At 37.8% G+C, this 19,344-nt stretch overlaps 1 protein-coding gene across 2 annotated transcripts; it reads left to right on the forward strand.

Moving 5' to 3' along the window:
• Positions 1 to 2,483: 2,483 nt before the first annotated feature.
• Positions 2,484 to 18,961, forward strand: kif4 (kinesin family member 4). 2 transcript variants are annotated; one of them, XM_058628162.1, is made up of 31 exons: positions 2,484 to 2,685; positions 4,408 to 4,541; positions 4,687 to 4,801; positions 5,169 to 5,359; positions 5,634 to 5,723; positions 6,225 to 6,391; positions 7,474 to 7,568; positions 7,749 to 7,868; positions 8,168 to 8,343; positions 8,474 to 8,535; positions 8,649 to 8,781; positions 8,950 to 9,008; positions 9,266 to 9,371; positions 9,651 to 9,752; positions 10,901 to 11,083; positions 11,363 to 11,466; positions 11,626 to 11,770; positions 12,282 to 12,392; positions 12,517 to 12,600; positions 12,854 to 12,967; positions 13,140 to 13,295; positions 13,418 to 13,515; positions 13,675 to 13,804; positions 14,064 to 14,234; positions 14,343 to 14,462; positions 14,569 to 14,646; positions 15,403 to 15,504; positions 15,740 to 15,907; positions 17,029 to 17,154; positions 17,270 to 17,377; positions 18,223 to 18,961. In XM_058628162.1, exons 2-31 carry the CDS (start codon positions 4,419 to 4,421, stop codon positions 18,427 to 18,429), a joined length of 3,744 nt encoding a protein of 1,247 aa, XP_058484145.1. In that variant the 5' UTR covers positions 2,484 to 2,685; positions 4,408 to 4,418; the 3' UTR covers positions 18,430 to 18,961. The 2 variants fall into 2 exon arrangements, with proteins under 2 accessions (XP_058484145.1, XP_058484146.1); XM_058628163.1 differs by having other exon boundaries at positions 2,484 to 2,672.
• The last annotated feature ends 383 nt before the right edge of the window (positions 18,962 to 19,344 follow it).

Genomic DNA, 19,344 nt, shown 5'->3' on the forward strand with positions numbered 1-19,344 from the left:
TTCTCATGCACAATGAGACCTGTAGTCTGCACTGTTTGCCCTGTGGTCTCCTCTCCTCAAAACATTTTCTAGCCAAAGGCTCACATGTTTGCCTGTATCTAGTAGTTGTGTTTCCAACAAACTTGCCGTTCAGTTCTATTTCCACCCAGTTTCTTGCATCTGCTTTTTTTGGCACTTCAGATGCCTCAATACTGGTTATTCTCATTTTGCTCTGTTCTAGCCAAAATTGACAATTCTGGCCCTTTGTTTTTGTTCCTATTTTACCTCCCTATTTTTAACATGTCTTTCAAAAACCACATTGTAGAGTTCACATTCAGCACAATGTGAATGATCATTGGATAGTTCATTAATATTTGTACTCCCCTGTGGCTGTGCAGTCAACACATGATGTAAAATGGTTCCAGGTATCATGGCTAAGCCAGCCATCTTAGGGGATGAAGTGTTGAATGATATCTGCATCTGTCTCAAATGCTGTAGCTGTGACTTTCATAATTTTTCTAGATCCATGGTCTGGCCCTCGAATGTTCTCAACTGTGTCTGGCACCACATTTTTCCAGGTGGATTGGTTCCAGGCACACCAACTGGTCAGTGCAGGCTGTCCCTGTGAAGCCTTGAGTCCCTGCATTTTTCACCTTGTAAAGTAGTCCTGTTGCATGACTGCAACACTTCCCTCTGTTGGCCATACAGTCACAGTTCCCGCCTACAACTTTGCCATCCTTCCTCTGCAGTGTTAATTCAACATTATGATGGTTGTTGATGGACTGTGAGTATCGGACAGGTCCTTTTAGAATGATGAGTTCATCATATAGTAGAGAGTGAAATTTTTGACCAACCCATCCGGAGCTCAGGTAATTTTGACCCTCTATGAGTGACCTGTACTGTAGTTGGCATTTTGTTGCTCATCACGTGCCAGGCGATGAATGAAATAATCTTGAATACCTAAAAAAAAATAGGGCAATAGCTGTCGTGACAGAAGAACTGTCAGTGTTTACTATGAATATAAAAGCATTAATATAAAATATTTAGATTTGTGGCATTTTTACAATGTTATATTTTGTCTTTGCTTATTTGTAATGCCTTTAAAAAATGTCAATCCGCCTCAGCTCTTCATTTCATGGATATATAATTTATGCTAATAATCACAATGGCCACAAAATACAAAATTGTCTCTGGGAAAACTGTGAAAAAACACACTGTTAATTGGATGTTTATTTGATAGCATCAAACATATATGTAATGCCACTTTATGTTTTAACAGTTTTATGTCCACGAATGTTTTTGTTTTTATTTTAAAATTTTACAACATCCATTTACATTGACAACAATAACACATATGGCATTTTGACTGATAAAGTACAAATAGCATTTGAGGGAAAAGTGCACAAGTAAATAAAATACAGTAAATACAATAAATAGCATAAAAGGGAACTGTATCAACTCAGATTTCTGAAACATCGGGGTGAGTTTTCATTATGTCATACAATCGTAGGACCTTCAATAAGTTTGAAGGACTGCATGTATAATTTGAATTAATTTCTGAAGACAAAATTGTATTCTATTTTTGTGTATAAAAAGGTATTGTCCACAAATGTTGCTGTCACAGAACTCAGGGATTTTAAACATTATTGTCCAAAAAATAATTACAAAAAGTACAATTCCATTTCATGTAAATCATGAGTAAAATAGTTTTTGTTGTTTTCCGCTGCTTTGTATTTTGGTTTAAAAAAAATGTACAGTAAATTGTAACTGTTTTCGGAAAGACGCTTTACAAATAAGTGATTTTTATTATTACTACTAACATCGTTATAATATTGATGTTATATTACTATAGTGATCATACTGCTTTTTTAAAATAAAGTCAGGCCAGAAAATCTGCAGACTCTAACGTGATAAAATTATTAAGAGCAATGTGTTAAAAGTATTGTTAAACTCCAGATTCTTCCACACAACATCTTTATATTCAACTATAATTAATGTGTTTCTCTCAATCCTCAATGCATCATTGACACAGTGGCTAGTTAATACATCGATAATAAGTTTGAAAATAAATGCTAATGAGTGACGAATAAATAAATAATACCTGCTTTGTCATAACATTTTGAAGAGTAAAAGTAATTTATTCACATTTACCCATACTGTTATCTCTATGTCTTATCATACATTTTGTTGGCAAGTAGCACCGTTCCCAAATGATCGCGAGTTGGTGAAATAAGTTTTTTCTGGTCTTTTTACGGCCTTAAGGAAAGTTTTACAAATATGAAACTCCATACATTTAAAACATAGGATATATAGATCGATAAATGTATATGTCCATGTCTCGAGGTGTCCCGTGAACACTTTTACAGGTGTCTCAAATATGATTGTGGTTAATGGGTTAATTGAGTATTTTTTGTTGCAGTACCACGAGTGGCCACTGAAAGAAAATACTGCAAGGCAGACAGAGGGGCGGTGCTCTATCCGGTGCTTATCCACGGAGGAGGAGCTGGATGTTTGAAAGTGGCGGGCAGTGACAACACTCATTTTACAGAGGTCGGCCTGGGCCATATTCATTTGGAAAAGGACAAATGTTAACAAGAACAAACAGTCGAAAGTAAACGTTTTATTAAGGCTGGTAAGACACTCACCGTCATCGAGAGCAGCAGCTTTCGTGGCACTGGAGGAAACGTGGAGAGGTAACGTTAAAATGTACGTACTGCTAATAACTGCAACAAAGCTAGTTACCGCTACCCCTCTGCTAAGTCATTGTAACTTATTTATAAGTATAATCTCTGAACGTGGCGAACGACAGTTTGTTACCCGACCGCTGTTGCTGTCAAGTCAATAAACATTCACTTTAATTACCGCAAACAACACAGTCGCTGGTTTAAATTTCAGTACGTCTACAGCGAGTTAAACTTTAGGTGTTGTTAGCTAGTTTCCTTGTGTATCATACAGAGACCGACCGAGTACGCAGAGATTTTCTACCCCATAATTGTAAACTTCCAGGGTTGCACTGGTCTATCGTTATGAAGTTATGGCGTCATCCTGAGCTTCTTTTATAGTGAGTAATGGACTGACTGCAGTGATAGTCTGACTATTAACTCACGGTGATACTGCTGCGATGTGGAAACATTATATGTTTAATAAACCACGGTCTTCAAAACGTTCAAAATCAAAACGTTATTCTCATTTAGCATCTCTAACATACTGTACAACTAGTAAACCCAAAGAGACAGACACTGACCACAGTTAGTTTGTATTACATATCTTTAGTAAAATCCAGCTGTACAAAATATGGCCTATTATCATTTTATTAATTATTTAAGTCACCACACTTAATACTGAGTAAACAAAAATGTACAATAAACCAAAACATAAATATAGCAATGCACTCCACAGCTATACATAAAACAATAGAGTATTATTATAAAATATAAGGACATACACCACAGATATACAGTGACTAAGGAATAGAATATTAGAATTAGGAATGCACGATATTACCAGCACGACATCGTCTGATATTGGCTTTAAAATATATTATTGGATATCAGCAAGATTCCCACCAAGATTCTGTATTCTCTATGACTAAGGCTGAATAAGCTTGACTTCCATGTTAGTACCCTCTCCAACTATTTTTTTTTTAATGTTTATTTACTTTGTACAGTGAAGAAAGTGTACATCTGCCTCTACATAAGTGTGCAAAATATGTTAATATTTTATTGTATACACACCCTGTGTATACAAAAACATTTTTGGTGTACATGAGGCTGCGTGGCGTGCTAAGCAAGCACAATTTAATGAAGACTGGTAAAAAAGGAATCTGCCAACAGAGTGGTACTCCTGTCAGTGTCCAAGCCTCTGTGTGAGACACTTCAGTCAGTAAATGTGTATTTTTAAAATGTATTTTGTGGTTGTACTTGTACTGTAGTGACCAGGTGACAGGTTTATAGCTGGATCAAATTCATACCAATGCAGGGTCATCTTCACCCAGGAATAAATCTTGTATCTCTTCACACTAGACAAAAGACAGACCTTTTTTTTGCTGAGGAATAAGATTTTATAATTGGATAAAATTCTGTAAGGGCGCTATACTGGACTGTCATCTCAGTTTTAACTTGGGGAGAGACCCACATGATCGTGTACTAAAAGTTTGCCCTGACTGATGACTAAAACAAAGAACAGGGACGCTTGGATCTCAACACACACACACAGGGAGTGTGACCTCATTCCTTGCTCAGGACACCATTACTCTTTAAATTAAAATAGTTGTTAGCTGCTCTATTAATCTTTAAAATCTGTTAACTATAAATGCAAAAAATTGGCTAAAAAAAGTCCTCTGCCTATTGAAATTATTGCAACATAACTTGGACTCACTAGAATTATTGGTTTTGTTAGAACATCCTTGTTGTGTTTCTTGTCTCATAGATTTTTAAACCATGTCACATGAGGACGCTAAGGTGATCCCAGTGCGGGTTGCTTTGAGATGTCGGCCTTTGGTACCCAAAGAAATCAATGAAGGATGTCAGTGCTGTCTCACGTTCGTGCCCGGGCAGCCACAGGTATGTGCTTAACAATTTAGGAAAATACTTGGTTTGTACCTTGTCTGTCTTTAAGACTAATGTTTTTGTACCATGTCAATTATATCCATATGTGTTTCACTGCACTAAACATTGTGCGCACAAATTGAAAGTGTTTGCTTTTCAGGTGATTGTTGGCACAGAGAAGGCTTTCACCTATGATTATGTGTTTGATCCCGCTGCTGAACAAGAGGAGGTCTACAGCACCGCAGTGTCCCCCTTACTGTATGGCCTTTTCAAAGGTAGCTACATCTTAAAAAAAAAAAAAAATATTCTTCTGTTTTTGTTGTTCTACCCTGATACTGGTGTGAAACCATGTAGGGCAGAAGTTTAGTAAAAGGTGGACAGGGATCCAGATCAGCCCCCAGACGCCATCCTAACTGGACCTGATCCTCTACTGATGAATCATTGATATTTGCCACATTTTGATGGAGCCTTTGTATTTTAACTGGCACAGCTTTTGTAGTATTTGTGGCACCAGCCATCCATAAAATGCAGACGATTACCTTTGTTGTAAATCGTCATGTAATGCCTCTTAGCCAATCAAATCAGTGGTTTAGCGTTTATTTTTTCTCATTTCATGTACTTAGTGAATTGTCTGCTTTGTAGGCTACCATGCTACAGTTCTTGCATATGGACAAACTGGATCAGGAAAGACCTTTTCCATGGGAGGAACATACACATCAGCACAGGAGAATGATCAGTTAGTTGGGGTTATTCCACGAGTCATCAGGAAAATCTTTGAGGAAAGGGAGAAAAGGACGGACTGTGAATTTCATCTGGCAGTATCCTATCTGGAGGTTGGTGGATTTATACTTCCCATTTAGTGTGTTTTAATTTGTATTCTTTTTTGTAAATTATATTTTGTTGTGGTTCATACCATGTAGTTTTCAATGTACAATAGAGCAACACATTATTACTTCAACCCAGGGAGTGGGAGTGAAGTATTGTTTTTGGTGGCTGTGTGTGTGTCTGTGTTTCCACACTTGCTTGCAATATGAGCAACAGAGGCCAAAGAATTTTGAATGGGGTGAAGTCTGCCATCTCTGATTGCCTTGTTTCCTATTGTGTTAGATCTATAATGAAGACATATTGGACTTGCTGTCTTCGTCTAAAGATAAACCTACCCTCAGCATACGGGAAGACCCCAAAGATGGCATCAAGGTAAGTGGTTGACATTTAAAAAAACAAATAAATAAATAATTATGCTACACTACACCAAGCCAGAGCCAACTTGACACAGTTAGAGTAAGCTGAAGCATACTCTTACTATCACACATTATTAATAATTATTTTTGGTTACAGCAAACAAGAAATGTTATTGTTATTTCCAGGGCGAAGCAACTACTAGCCCCATGAACACGCTCACAAGCCACACCTCCTGAGTTATCAGCAGCATTTTTGCCATCGTGGTTTGTTTTAAATTGTTCTAAAAGAGAAAGATAGCATTCACTGTGGATGGTTTCAATAGCCTGTGTGTTGCGTTCAATGTCCTGTAGTAAATAGTAAACCACGGTTCTTAACAGAAACTCTTGGTCAATCACTTTTCAGTTTCTACTTATTATAACTTATTTTCACTCATACTGTGCATCTGATTATTATTATTTGTAGTTAATTTCAAAGAACCTGAACTATTACTTTTGTGGTTGTGGCCATATTTTACAGATTGTTGGATTGACTGAGAGGCAGGTGTTCTCTGCCCATGAGATGGTGGGATGTCTTGAGCTGGGAAACTCTGCTCGCACTGTGGGCTCAACAGCAATGAACGCCGCTTCTTCGCGCTCACATGCTATCTTCACCATCACACTGGAGCAACGCAGAGGGACAGACAAGTCAGTTTTCTGGTTTCTCACATAATCACTATCATATTTTGGCTTGGTAGATTTTGGCCATCTGATAACAAATTAGGCTGATCATTAATTGTGATAAATGTCAAGATAGTTAGATGTTTGTGTCTGAGTGAAGGTTGTAGAGGTCAGGTAAATGTAGATTTAAATGAGTTAATTTAAAGACCTTTACAGAACAGGCTAACATTTCACATTGTGTGTTTCAGTGTGCTTGTGTGATGCAGCATAAATGTTGCATTGATATACATTATTATTAACTTATTATTTTGCTATAGAAGAAAATTATGTTAGTGTTAATTATTGTTTTATTGCCCAGACCCCTGCTTTTTATTTTGTCTCAATTATAATGTGACATTCTATCTCTAATGTGAATGCTGTCATAAATGCTGTCCACAGGTTTAATTGGCTAGTATTCAGACGCTTTTGTTTTTTGCTCACTTTGGGGCAGATGTGTAGACATTCCCGAGCATTTCCTGGTATCTGATACTACATTGTCTTCACTTTATGGCACTTTTCCCAATATACAGTTCCAGCACGACTCTACTCGGTTTGGTATCATTTTGCAGTTCTATAATATCTCCTCAACATGGGCGGCGTCATCATTGCACGGCTGCATGAAACTGCAGTGATATTGTTTTACGCACGACACACACAGACTTGTATTGATGATGGGAGAGTCGGGCCACTGAGCAAAGCCTTCTCCAGCACATCCCAAAGATTCTCAATGGGGTTATGGTCTGAACTCTGTGGTGGCCAATCCATGTGTGAAAATCTCAAGTCTCATGCTCCCTGAACCACTCTTTCACAATTTGAGCCTGACATTGTCATCTTGGAATATGCCCATGTCATCAGGGAAGAAGAAAAATGCATTGATGGTATAATCTGGTCATACATTATATTCAGGTAGTCAGCTGACCTCATTCTTTGGACACATAATGTTGCTGAACCTAGACCTGACCAACTGCAGCAACCCCTTACCTATTTGCTTAGTTAAATCCAGGTGGTGACTTTTTTTTTGGCCAGGCAGTGTTTAATCCTATATATATTTTCATATTGTTTTGTTGCAGAGCTGACTCAGTTGTTTCAAAGTTGCACCTTGTGGATTTAGCTGGGTCAGAGAGACAAAAGAAAACCAAAGCAGAGGGAGATCGTTTGAAAGAAGGTAACGATATTAATTCCACCTAGAGTTTACTAATTTAAACTCCTCAACCCTCACTTGATGGTTTTCCCAAATTGTGTATATGCTACAGTGCAAAACTGCACATGCCCTTTATTTGTACTTTAACTCTAACTGTAATAACATAACATAATATTCATTGTATTATTTTATTTTCATCTTTAGGCATCAGCATCAACCGCGGCCTTTTGTCTTTGGGTAATGTGATCAGTGCGCTGGGGGATGAAAGCAAGAAAAACGTCTTTGTTCCTTACAGAGACTCCAAGCTCACCCGACTGCTGCAAGGTAGGCTTTGATTTAGATGTACAAAAGTTAGGTCCGTCTCAGATCTCATCTTACATTTAGGATCTTCAAACATGATGCTTTTCAGAAAGCCTCCAGGGTTCATCGTGCCTTTCTCTGCTTTGAAAAGCTTCTTTACTCCATTTGTCATTGTAACTACCTTTACTTTGCTTACCCTTACTACCTTCTCTATTATAAATATAGCTGCATTACTTTTTCATACACATAACAGGTGTCCAAAGCTGCACTAATACGACCCAGGTAATGACTGCAGATCCTTTTCCTTGTGTTTGTTCGCTCAGACTCCCTTGGAGGCAACAGCCACACTCTGATGATTGCATGCATCAGTCCTGCAGACTCAAATATGGAGGAGACGATCAATACTCTGCGATATGCTGACAGAGCTCGCAAGATTAAAAACAAACCTGTTGTCAATGTTGACCCCAGAGTTGCAGAAATGAACCGTTTAAAACAGCAGGTAAAGACACTGAACTAAAAAGCCACTGTTGCTTTCCAGGTTGAAAATATTTTGAATTGAATCCTGTTTGACATACTGAGAGTGTATGATACACAGCCTTTGACATTCAGTGTCTTGATTCAAACCTTAGGTTCAAGAACTGCAAGTGATGCTGCTGCATGCTCGTGGAGGAGTTGCCCCAGTGCTTTCCGGGTAAGACACAAAATGTCCTGGTTACGTAATACAAGATAAATGCGCACAGTGTTATATGCAGTGCTACCCATAACAAAAGGCTGCAGCAGTTACGTAGTCCCTTTTTGTTCCAGGCCAGAGTCAACGGAGAAGGTTACCAAGCTGCTGGAAAGAAACCGCGCTCTGCAGGATGAGAACAATAAGCTGAGCAGAGAGCTGAGTGAGGCCGCTGGACAGACCGCTTTCATGTTTGAGAAGATCATTATTGTAATCAGAATCTTTACTTTCTATCCTTTTGAAAAAAATCAATGCTGAAAGCAAATGCATACATTTGTTCAAAGGCAATAGCTTAAAAAAAATACCTTTTAAAATTGCTGTTTATTCAGAAGTTTGTTATCTGTCATTTCACTGTTTTGTATGTCCATGTTTTTATAGACGGAACAAGCAAATGAGAAACTACAAAGCAAAATGGAACAACTGCAGCATCATGCAGCGTAAGTCATGCAAGTCATGAAGCATGGAGAGCTTTGGTCAGACCCCAAAAGTACACTATGACAAAATGTCAAGACATTCTTTAAGTGTATATATGTGATTTCTGTTTGTTGCATACAGACACTCTGGAAATCTAACATTTTACATGTTTTAGTCACAAAACACCATCTTTAGTTAAGAGTTCTAATCTGACTAGATCTTATGTGGAAGGTGTATTGACATTATATTCAGCCTAACTCTGAATTGATGTTTATTTCAGATGCACTGTCGATCTTGAGACATTGCTGGAGACTCTGGAAGATCAGGAACTGAAGGAGAATGTTGAAGTGATGAGGAACCTACAAGAAGTCATCATAGAGCTCAAGGTAGAAAAGTCAACTTGAATGTTAATGTACCAAAGCATAGAGCGTAGTAATATAGAAATCTGCAATGGATTTCAATTTTGAGTGAACTTTTTTTGCACAAGCTGATGTTTAATTGGCAGGTATCCAAGTACAATTGCATTTTGCAATTTGAGTAAAAGTTTTTTAAATGAATCCTGAGGTTTTACACAGTGTAAATTTGCCACTGGATGATGTTTATGTTCTCAGTACAATTTTTAATAACATTGACTGACTGTTTCACTGTTTGTTGGCTTGTCTAAGACTGAAAGTGCAGGCATCGCTGCCTCCATCGACGCTATGGCTGCAGGAGAAGAAGAGATTTCTGGGGATGGCAGTAAAAATGCAGCGGACGAGTCTTCATCAGTATGTTGACGTTTAAGTTCTCTCATTGTTGACATGAAATTGCATTTGTCAGAATCCTTTTCAGTGTTACTGTGCTCTTGTTTTATTTCAATTCGTTACGAATTAATGATAGTTGGCATGTTTTGTTTTCCAATTAGCCTTGAGACCTTTTCACATCAGCCGCAAAGCAAATAAATGACAAATAACTGTGAGGTAAATGTACCCTTAGTATTTATGTTTAGAGTGACACAATTAAGGGTAAGGGAAAAATCGAGACATTGAAATATCGGTATGTGGTAAGTATTGACTTTTTGTGCAGATGTTACAAATAAGCAAACTTTGTGGATTAGCAAAAATTAAAAATCAATTGACATTTCAGTCCACTAGATGGTGCCAAGTGCTCACTCTCCCTATAGTTGTTTAAGTATGCCGCAATATTTGGTTCCGCAAATACTTTACTAATATTGTATCGTGGTGTCTCTGTCCATCCATCTACTACCACTTTATCCTCAACATAAAGGTTGTGGCACATGACCACGTATAGAGGCAACCATCCATTCTCACACTTGTGATCAATTTAGAGTGTCTAATTTACCCAATCCCCATATTGCATGTTTTTAGACAGTGGGAAGAAACCGTAGAACCCGCAGAAAACCCATGCACACGCGGGGAGAACATGTAAACGGGTCTTTTTGCTTCAAAGGCAAGAATGCTAACCACTACTAATGACCATTTTACTTAATTATATATATATATGTGTATGTGTGTGTGTATATATGTATATATATATATGTGTGTGTGTGTGTGTGTGTATATATATATATATATATATATGTATATATATATATGTATGTGTGTGTGTATGTATGTGTATATATATATATATATGTGTATATACAGTATATATGTGTGTGTATATATATATATATATATATATATATATATATATATATAAAACCTTAGTAGACTAAACTGAAGAGAGAAGAGCTTGTTTGGTTTAGGAGCTGATGTAAAACTTCAAAAGAAAAAAAGCATCCTTTGCACGCTGGATGGTGGTTTTGTATTTTCTCCTTTGCCCACACTAACTGATGAAAGAATGTCTCCTTCCCCTTTTAACTTCTGAACTAAATGTAATTTAAGATATTTCCTTCCTCTCACAAATTAAACAGGACGCTCCTGCCAATGTGAGTAAGGACTCCCCGGAGGCATTTGCAACCCATCATGCACTGCGACAGGCTCAGCTCTCCAAGGAACTGATTGAGCTGAATAAAGTTTTGAGTTTGAAGGAGGCTTTTGTTAGGAAAATGTGCCAGAACGACAGCCAGTTGGAGCCAATGCAAACTGAACATCAGGTATGAGAACCTTTGATTCATTTTTGACTGCGCTTTGATCCTTATCAGTATTATTTAAGTTTCTATAAAGTTTATTAATATTAAGAACATTTGATAAGGGTAAATGTTTGTTATCGCAGACAAAATACTGTACTATGCACAAGTTAAGATAAACATAAAGGGACTTTTATGTATGGATCATTTGAGCATTGGGAACATTAAGTTTAAAGCTCTTAAAGTCTTTTTGTTTCATGATATGGATTATTTTTCTCAAGTGGAACATTTTTGTGTGTCCTACAGAAAAACGTGCATTCTTTACAGTCTTCAGTGGATTCTCTGCAGAAGGAGAAACAGGAACTTGTTTTAGCACTTCAGTCTGCAAAGAAAGACACTAACCAGGCTAAGTATGAACACAGATTTTTATTAACGTTTGACTGTAGTTTGGCTGTACCTAAAATATTTTTGCTTATTTATGGAATTGATGCATCTTTTTGTAATATCTCAAAGGTAATTTAATGAGCACTCACTCCTGACCTCCATTGTCTGACACTACTTTCTTGTAGGCTCAGTGAGCAGCGGAGAAAGAGGCTGCAGGAGCTTGAGTCTCAGCTCACAGACATGAAGAAGAGGCTGTTCGATCAGTCAAAACTGCTCAAACTCAAAGAATCATCTGTCCAGAAAGTCAGCAAGCTCACGCAGGAGATACATGTAAGACGTGATTCTCTTTACATATACTAATGATGATGTCGATGGGTGCATTGAACCAACCGTTAAACATGGATTAGTATAAATTTTGATGAAAGAAAAAATGTTCTTGATATTTCTATTGTTTAGACATATGTAGCTGAGTTGTCACGGTCTTACCTTGATGCAAAACATGTGTAAAAGCTCTGCGTAATTCCTAAAGAGGAGGAAATTAAGTAGAGGAGAACAGAGAGATCAGACAGAAACCAGCTCAGTGTTTGCCGTTAAACTGCTGCCAATAATTCTCTACACATTTGTTGAACAGGTGATTTGACACCGTAGCATTTCCGTTAATTTTCTGTACAAATGGTGACGCACAGTCATTTTGGCTCCTCCAGTGATTCAGGGCAGAGAATGTTGCTGAATTTTACATGATTTGAACACTTTTTTTTTAATCATTCAAATTGGGTCAGGAGGTGACAAAGTCAGAAGAGATATTTAAGAATCCCAAGTACAATAACATTGTTTCTCACAGTCAATGAAGACCCAGCGAACACAGCTGATGAGGCAGATGAGGGACGACTCTGAGAAATTCAGACACTGGAAGAGCATGAAGGATAGGGAGGTGCTGCAGCTGAAGGAGAAGGTATGTGAACACCAGCCATGCATGACAAAATGACATGTATGTGAACATGGCATTTTATCCGATTCCCACAGTGTTTTTGCCCTTTTACGAGTTAGGTTCTTTGTTCTCGTTTTATTTTTCCCAGGATCGTAAGCGCCAGTATGACTTACTGAAACTTGAAAGGGATTTCCAGAAACAGGCCAATATTTTGCGTCGCAAAACTGAAGAGGTAAGTTTTGTCTCTTGTCTGTTATTTCTAATTTGTGTCATCTACATGTTAATATATTGTCCTGTGTTTAACATATGTAACATACCAAATTACAAGATTGTACCTGATATCCAGAATGGAATTTTCTCTGGTGCACCCTCCTAGTTGCAAACACACTTTCTTCTTATCACCTCACTTGTGAAACAGCTTGAATTGAGTGTAATTTAAAATAATTTAAAGTAGTTAATTGCAAGTCTTTTTTTTTTTTCTACAGGCTGCAGCTGCAAACAAACGGTTGAAAGATGCCCTGCAGAAGAGAAGTGAGGTGGCAGAGAAACGTAAAGATATTCACAACAGAGGGATAGAATCGGCTGCTTCAAGAGTTAAGGTAGGAAACATGTGTTCTAACCAACTCTGTCGTTACAATCACATTTATTTAGTTGCACCATTGAAGAAAATACCATTACCCAACTTAAGAAGGTGCATGAAATGTTACATTTTCAAGAGTATAGTCATATTTTTCATATATGTTGGTGTTTACTCTGTATCTATGTGATTAGACGTGGCTTCTCAATGAAGTGGAGGTGATGGTGAGTACGGAGGAGGCACGGCGGCACCTCGGCGATCTCCTGGACGACAGAAAGGTCTTGGCTCAGGAGATCAACCACCTCAAACAGCAGCTAGAGGCTGGAGAGAGGCCTGCCTCCAAAATCAGGGTGAGTTACTCATTAACACAGAATGTTGACCAAACCGATAATTAAAGACTTTAATTGCACTATCAGAGTAAAAGCAAAAAAAGTTTTACTTTGTGTGTGTGTGTGTATGTCCTTGAATGCAGCGTCGTACACTGATCATTTCTGAGCTGGAGAGCCATGGGGCGCTGGAAACGCCTCTGACCAAACAGGTGGAGAACCTGGAGACAGAAATGAGTCTCAGGTGAGTCTGAAAAACCAGCTCATTCTCAACAGTTCATTAGATTTTTGTACATCAAAGTAAAGTAAAAATCGCATCAAGGACTCTTTTCAAACAAGGTTATTTCATAAATTGCATTTTGCTGTTCTGCAGTGTGATCGTTTAATCTTTGTATTTTAACAGGAACGCCCAGATTGCCGACCTGCAGCAGAAACTTCTTGTTGCAGACAGCGAGGGGCGTTTGAAACAGCGTTTAGACGGCATCAACAGCATAGTGGACGCCAAGTGTGCCCTTAAAGTCTTGATATCTGAGGTGATTATTTTTCTTTTAGGAAGTCATATCACCTGTGTGTTCAAGCTACTGTTAGTGGTGTCATCATTACCGTCCAACTTTGTGGAGTTCAGACTCCAGAGCCAAACAACACTGCTTCCCGATGTCAATAAACTATGAATTTTGTTTTGATTGAGAGACTACTTGCAGCAGAAATGACACACCGAGTATTTTCGTGAGTAAATCACGTACTAATCTGCTGCTCTCTTTTTGTGCTTTTCCAAACCCCCTCTTTATATAGCTGGTCTCTGCTAAAACAGCCGGTGCCAAGCTGGAGAGTGAACTCAAGCAGGAAAAGGGAAACTCACAAGATTTAAGGAAGATGCTCGCTGATGAGAGAAGTGTGATGTCAACCATGGACGTGGAGCATCAGCAGCAGATGGTGGAGCTAGAGCAGAGGCATCAAGAGAAGGTGTCCATGTCTTTTTTTTCTTTTCATATATTCCTGTCTAAAAGGAAAATGCATATTCATGTTGTTTATATACTGTGTGATACATGGTTTTTTCTATTCTTTGCACAGGTGTGTTACCTCCTTAACCAGTTACAGAACAAGCCCATATGTAATGAGCCGGACAACACGAAGCAGCAAGAGGAGGATAGTTCAAAGGAGAAGGAGCTTCTCCATCGCCTCAAAGTTCAGGTTTGTCTCGCAATGTTTTGTGAATCAGTGTATCTAGTTAACTCTCATCGTTCTGGACAAAGTCATGCATGAATTAATGATGCCATTATTTGGAACATAATTTCAGGAAGAAGAGCTTGAAAAACTGAGAGAATTGAGTGAGCAGAACCAGGAACTGTTGGAGCAGAATGAGCAGTACAAACAGGTAACTGGGAAATTTCACAACGTATTCGCCGTTGGAAATTTTGGAACATTGTTTTTCAAACCTGGAAATGATGGATGTTCTCCATAGTCTTGTTTTGTCCATAAGCTAAAATGATTCTGTTTTAATGATTTCTTTGTTACATGGAGCAAAGAAACCAGATAATATTCACATTTAAGAAGCTGAAAATCAGGAAACTTAAACTCTCAAACCAATTAATCAATTAGTTAATGATTAATTTAGTAATCAATTTACAATTTATTAATTAAGTAATCATTTCAGCCTAATTGCTTTCTATCCATTTTTGTTTCTTAATCATTTTAATGCGGTCTATTGTTCACCAGCAGCATATCTGTATAACACATGCAAATACAAAATGTATCATCTGCTAGTTTGTCATAATCTAAATATAAGTATAAATGCATAAATATGATTGGTTGGTTACTTTTATGTTTATTTTCTTTGACATTTTTTGGAAGTGTAGTTGTTAGAGGTACTGAAAGTTGGTCTAACACAGCCAGATAATGAGATTAGGAGAACGACACAACCACTGAACAAAAGGCTTCACCTAATAAATTATATTCCTGATTAAGTCTGTGTTTCCTTAAGTGCTGCTTAGACAGCGATTCACAAAAAAGTCCATGAAGAATGTTTAACTTGTGGGGACACAGGAGCTGCTACTCCACTGCTGCCTCCTTTGCTAAGTTTGTGTAATTTTTGTTCAATGTGATTGAAGGATTTGTTTTTTTCCCTCTGCAGAAACTCTCATTGCTCCAGATGGTGAGTGGGAACAAACTCTTGGTACCTTCATCCAACAGTGAAAAGAGCCCAGATGACTCCTTTGAATATGTTCCCCCAAAGGTCGGCTATTGCAAATGTTTTACCTTTTTGTATGAGGTTACATCAGGTGTTTAACGTCTGATGTCAGGTTATTTATGTGTAGTCATTGAGATGACAACTGAAAGATAGCAACACACACACACACACCAAATATGAATGATCCTGTGAACATAATCATTTCTGATTTAACATAATGTGTAGATACAAAACAAAAGTTGTATTTTGAAGTTTCTTAGTTTCTTTTTACAATCGACAGCCTAAAGGGAAGCGCTTCACCACAGCTAAAGCGCCGCTGAACATGGCCATTAAAATCGAAGACCTGATATCTCCCAGTGAGGATGAGAACGAGCAGGAGGAGGAGGAGTGGCGTCCTGAGAAACCTGAGAAGGGACGTAGAGCCTCAAAGAAATCCAAAGCTACTGGGGTAAGACTCATGGCAGGGCTGTTTTTTTTTGTTTGTTTTTTTAAATCAGCCTGCTTGACCACCATGTCACTTCATTGGACAGTGACACATAATTAATAACACACTAGATGACACACAGAGATGCAAACCAGAAAATGTATTTTTTTTTTCTTTTAATAAATGTTGTCACTCACCTTAAAATGGCAGTACAGGTGTGTTTGCTAGAGACCATGACATAAAGGGTGCAAATACACATACCTTTTTTGGTATTTTTGGAAAAACACCCCCCAGAGTGGGAACATTTCAAAACGCTGGCCCTCGTGTTTCCGTGTAGACGGCGAATACAATACTTTAGGAAAACAATGACGTCCTATTCCCAGCTCTCTCTTGTGCTGTCATTCATTGTCTTGTGTTTGGAGATTGTTTGACAGTGTTACCAACTACTGTCAATGAAAAGTAACTACTATCAGCCTGAATAGATGCTGGATATCACTAGAGAATGTCCTGCCTTTAGGGATTTCACACACAGTGAAAAAAAGTGTTCAATCGTAAAATAAAGAGAGGAGAAAACAAAACCCTTTTTATTACTTTAATAAACAATACAGATCAGTGATTGTTCCACACACAGTCTGCTGCACTGAACATCCACAGCTCGTTCTTGTCTGTGACTCTGAGCACACACAGCACAGTCAACCCTGACTGTGCTGTGTGTGCCCCCTGCACAGAGAATCAACCTTAGACATGGAGGCCTCCTCTCACTGACACAGGGAAAAAACACTCAACAAAAGGCTGATTTAGTGAAAATTTATACCTGTTTAAGTCTAAACTATTTTAAGAATGTGTTCGCCACATTATCTCACTCTTTCTAGCTTGATTTTGTGGATTTGTAAACTGCTCACACCTTGCACCAAAGTCATTTTAAGTGTCTGTCACGTAAGAGTGGTTGATCAGTAATCAGTATGTTATTGTTTACTCTACTCTTTTAAACCTCTCTTTTAAAGAAAGACAAGTAATGAACATGTGTGCTGAATGTACATACAGGACGTGCAGGTCATCTCATTCAGTTGGTTTGCTGTGGGTTTTTTTTTAATAATGGAACAATTGAAGATGCTAAGACCATGATTGTGTTTGTCTTTGTTTAGTGTGCGTGTAAAGGTCGCTGCGGTAACAAGCAGTGCAGGTGTCGCAAAGGAAAGATGACGTGTGGAGAGAACTGCCAGTGCGATCACGAGAAATGTCGAAATATGGAAAACCAGGCGCCCGCTGAGGTTAATCTTTAAATTCATTTTTTGTTTCCTACAGACAAAAAAAGTACTTTTGTTTGTGTGACACAGCTCCATACATTTGGTATAAATCGATAGCATTATTCAATGTCGCCCTCAGGACACGGAAAATGTCTCCAGAGACTCCGTGGCACTTGAAAACACGACGCCCGAAAGCCCCGACAACACCACCTTCTTCAAGCCGCCATCTTGTACTCCCACAAAGAAGGTAAACTACTATGAAGACACATTTGAGACTCCTCGGTTTCCTGTTTTATTGTCGATGATTTAATAATCAGTCTTATAGCAAATTTCAGACACCTTCGATATTCTACAAAACCAGGCAACGAAAGACAAAATTCATGGCTGCGGTGCAGATGCGTCCAGGCGCATAGAAATGCTGTTTCATACACTGGACACTAGAGGGCACTTTCCTAAATTGCAGGACTGTTTCTGTTTTACCAGTTATGTAAACTGCATTTCACTTTAAACCAGGGGTCTGTCTGCAACCTTGAGGATGAAAAGAGCCATTTTTGTCCCCTCTCCACCTTAGTAAAAATAATGTGGAGCCACAAAAACTATTAGACCCATAAATTGTAGATAATAACAAGTGTAAAGTTTTTTTATACAGATATACTATATATATACTGTATATAAAAGAACAATAGTTTATTTAGGAACTACGAAAAGAAAATGTATAAAACACATAATTATGTATGTCCTTCCATTGTCCACTTTGATATAAAGTAAGCAATATTTGGATTGCATGTAGTTCATGCTTGAGGAAACCTGCCTGGTATAAATAGGTATGTGGATCCAAAGATGGACAAGTGTGTCCAAATGTGTACTTCTTCATGTAAACATTATTGCATTTAAGTGTCGGGAACGGCTTCCATAAACACAAGTTTGTTAAACTGACTGATTAATTGTCTTGGTCTCATCACATATTATGTGTCTACTTTATTCTTCTTATTAAGACAAACGCAGTAACCTACAGTATTTGGTCTACAGTGCCACTCAGACATCCAGGGGCTTAAGAACTTAAATGAACCTCTGTAATGTGCATTATTCTAGGTGCTCAAAGAAATCGGAGACATGGGACATGTCTCTGCAGACCTGAAGATGGTCAGGAAGCCCCTCTTGGCTGAGGAAGAGGAGGAGGAGGACGACGACGACGAGGACAGAACAACAGTCAGCTTCCTCAAGAAGAAGAAACGAATCTTGACGAGTTTCCAGAACAGTTTTTTCTCTGGATGCACTCCCATCAGAGAGGAATCGTAGTGCAGACACTGTGGTGGAGCTTTTAACTTTAGTCTGTGTCTCTGTGTGTTCTGTCTAAATGTTTTCAGCTTCTCTTTAACTGTTTTGTCATGTGACTTGAAAGTAGACTGTAAATCACCTTGTTTTTTTTCTTTTCCCCTGTAGATGGTAACAAAAAGACTGTGAATAGCATTGGATTGTTTTCTGGAGTTCAGAATGAGATGACCAGGCCTCCTATGAAAGTTTTAGTTTTCATCTATTACATAAAAAATTAGAACTAAAAAATACTTTGCTAATCATTTTTCCACTAATCGACTGTCACATTTTTATACAAGCTCCATTCAACACATACTTGAAGGTGTTTTTCAAACTGTGCTTATAGTGTTAGAGCTGAATAAAGTCTTTTTAAAAAAACAATGTTTTGTTTCCAAGTGCACTAGTGGTATCATTAAATGATTGAAAGTAATGTATTTCTTTTTCTTTAATGTGTCTCTTGTAAATCTCGCCGAACATTCAGAAGAATAAAATAAAACAAAGCAAACTGGCTAAGTCATTTTATGTCTTTGTGTTTAATATGTCTTTCTCTATTTATTCTCTATTTATTTATTTATAAAGTCGTAATAGTACGACTTTATTCTCGTAATGTTAGGTTTTGTATCATTATTTAATTTTAAAATTTACACTCTGCTTTTCTCATCTTGTCGCAGGTTGCAGCTGAACATCTTGATTAATAATGACTTCATTCTCGTAATATCACGGCTTCATTCTTGTAATATTACAACTTCATTCCCATAATATTACGATTTTATTCTCAGAATCTTACGACTTTGTTCTCATAATATTACGACTTTATTGTCATAATGTTACGTCTTTATTCTTGGTATATTATGACTTAATTCTCATAATGCGACTTTATTGTCATATTACCACTTTATT

The sequence above is a fragment of the Solea solea genome, chromosome 4 (genome assembly GCF_958295425.1).
Source record: "Solea solea chromosome 4, fSolSol10.1, whole genome shotgun sequence".
NCBI lineage: Eukaryota > Metazoa > Chordata > Actinopteri > Pleuronectiformes > Soleidae > Solea > Solea solea.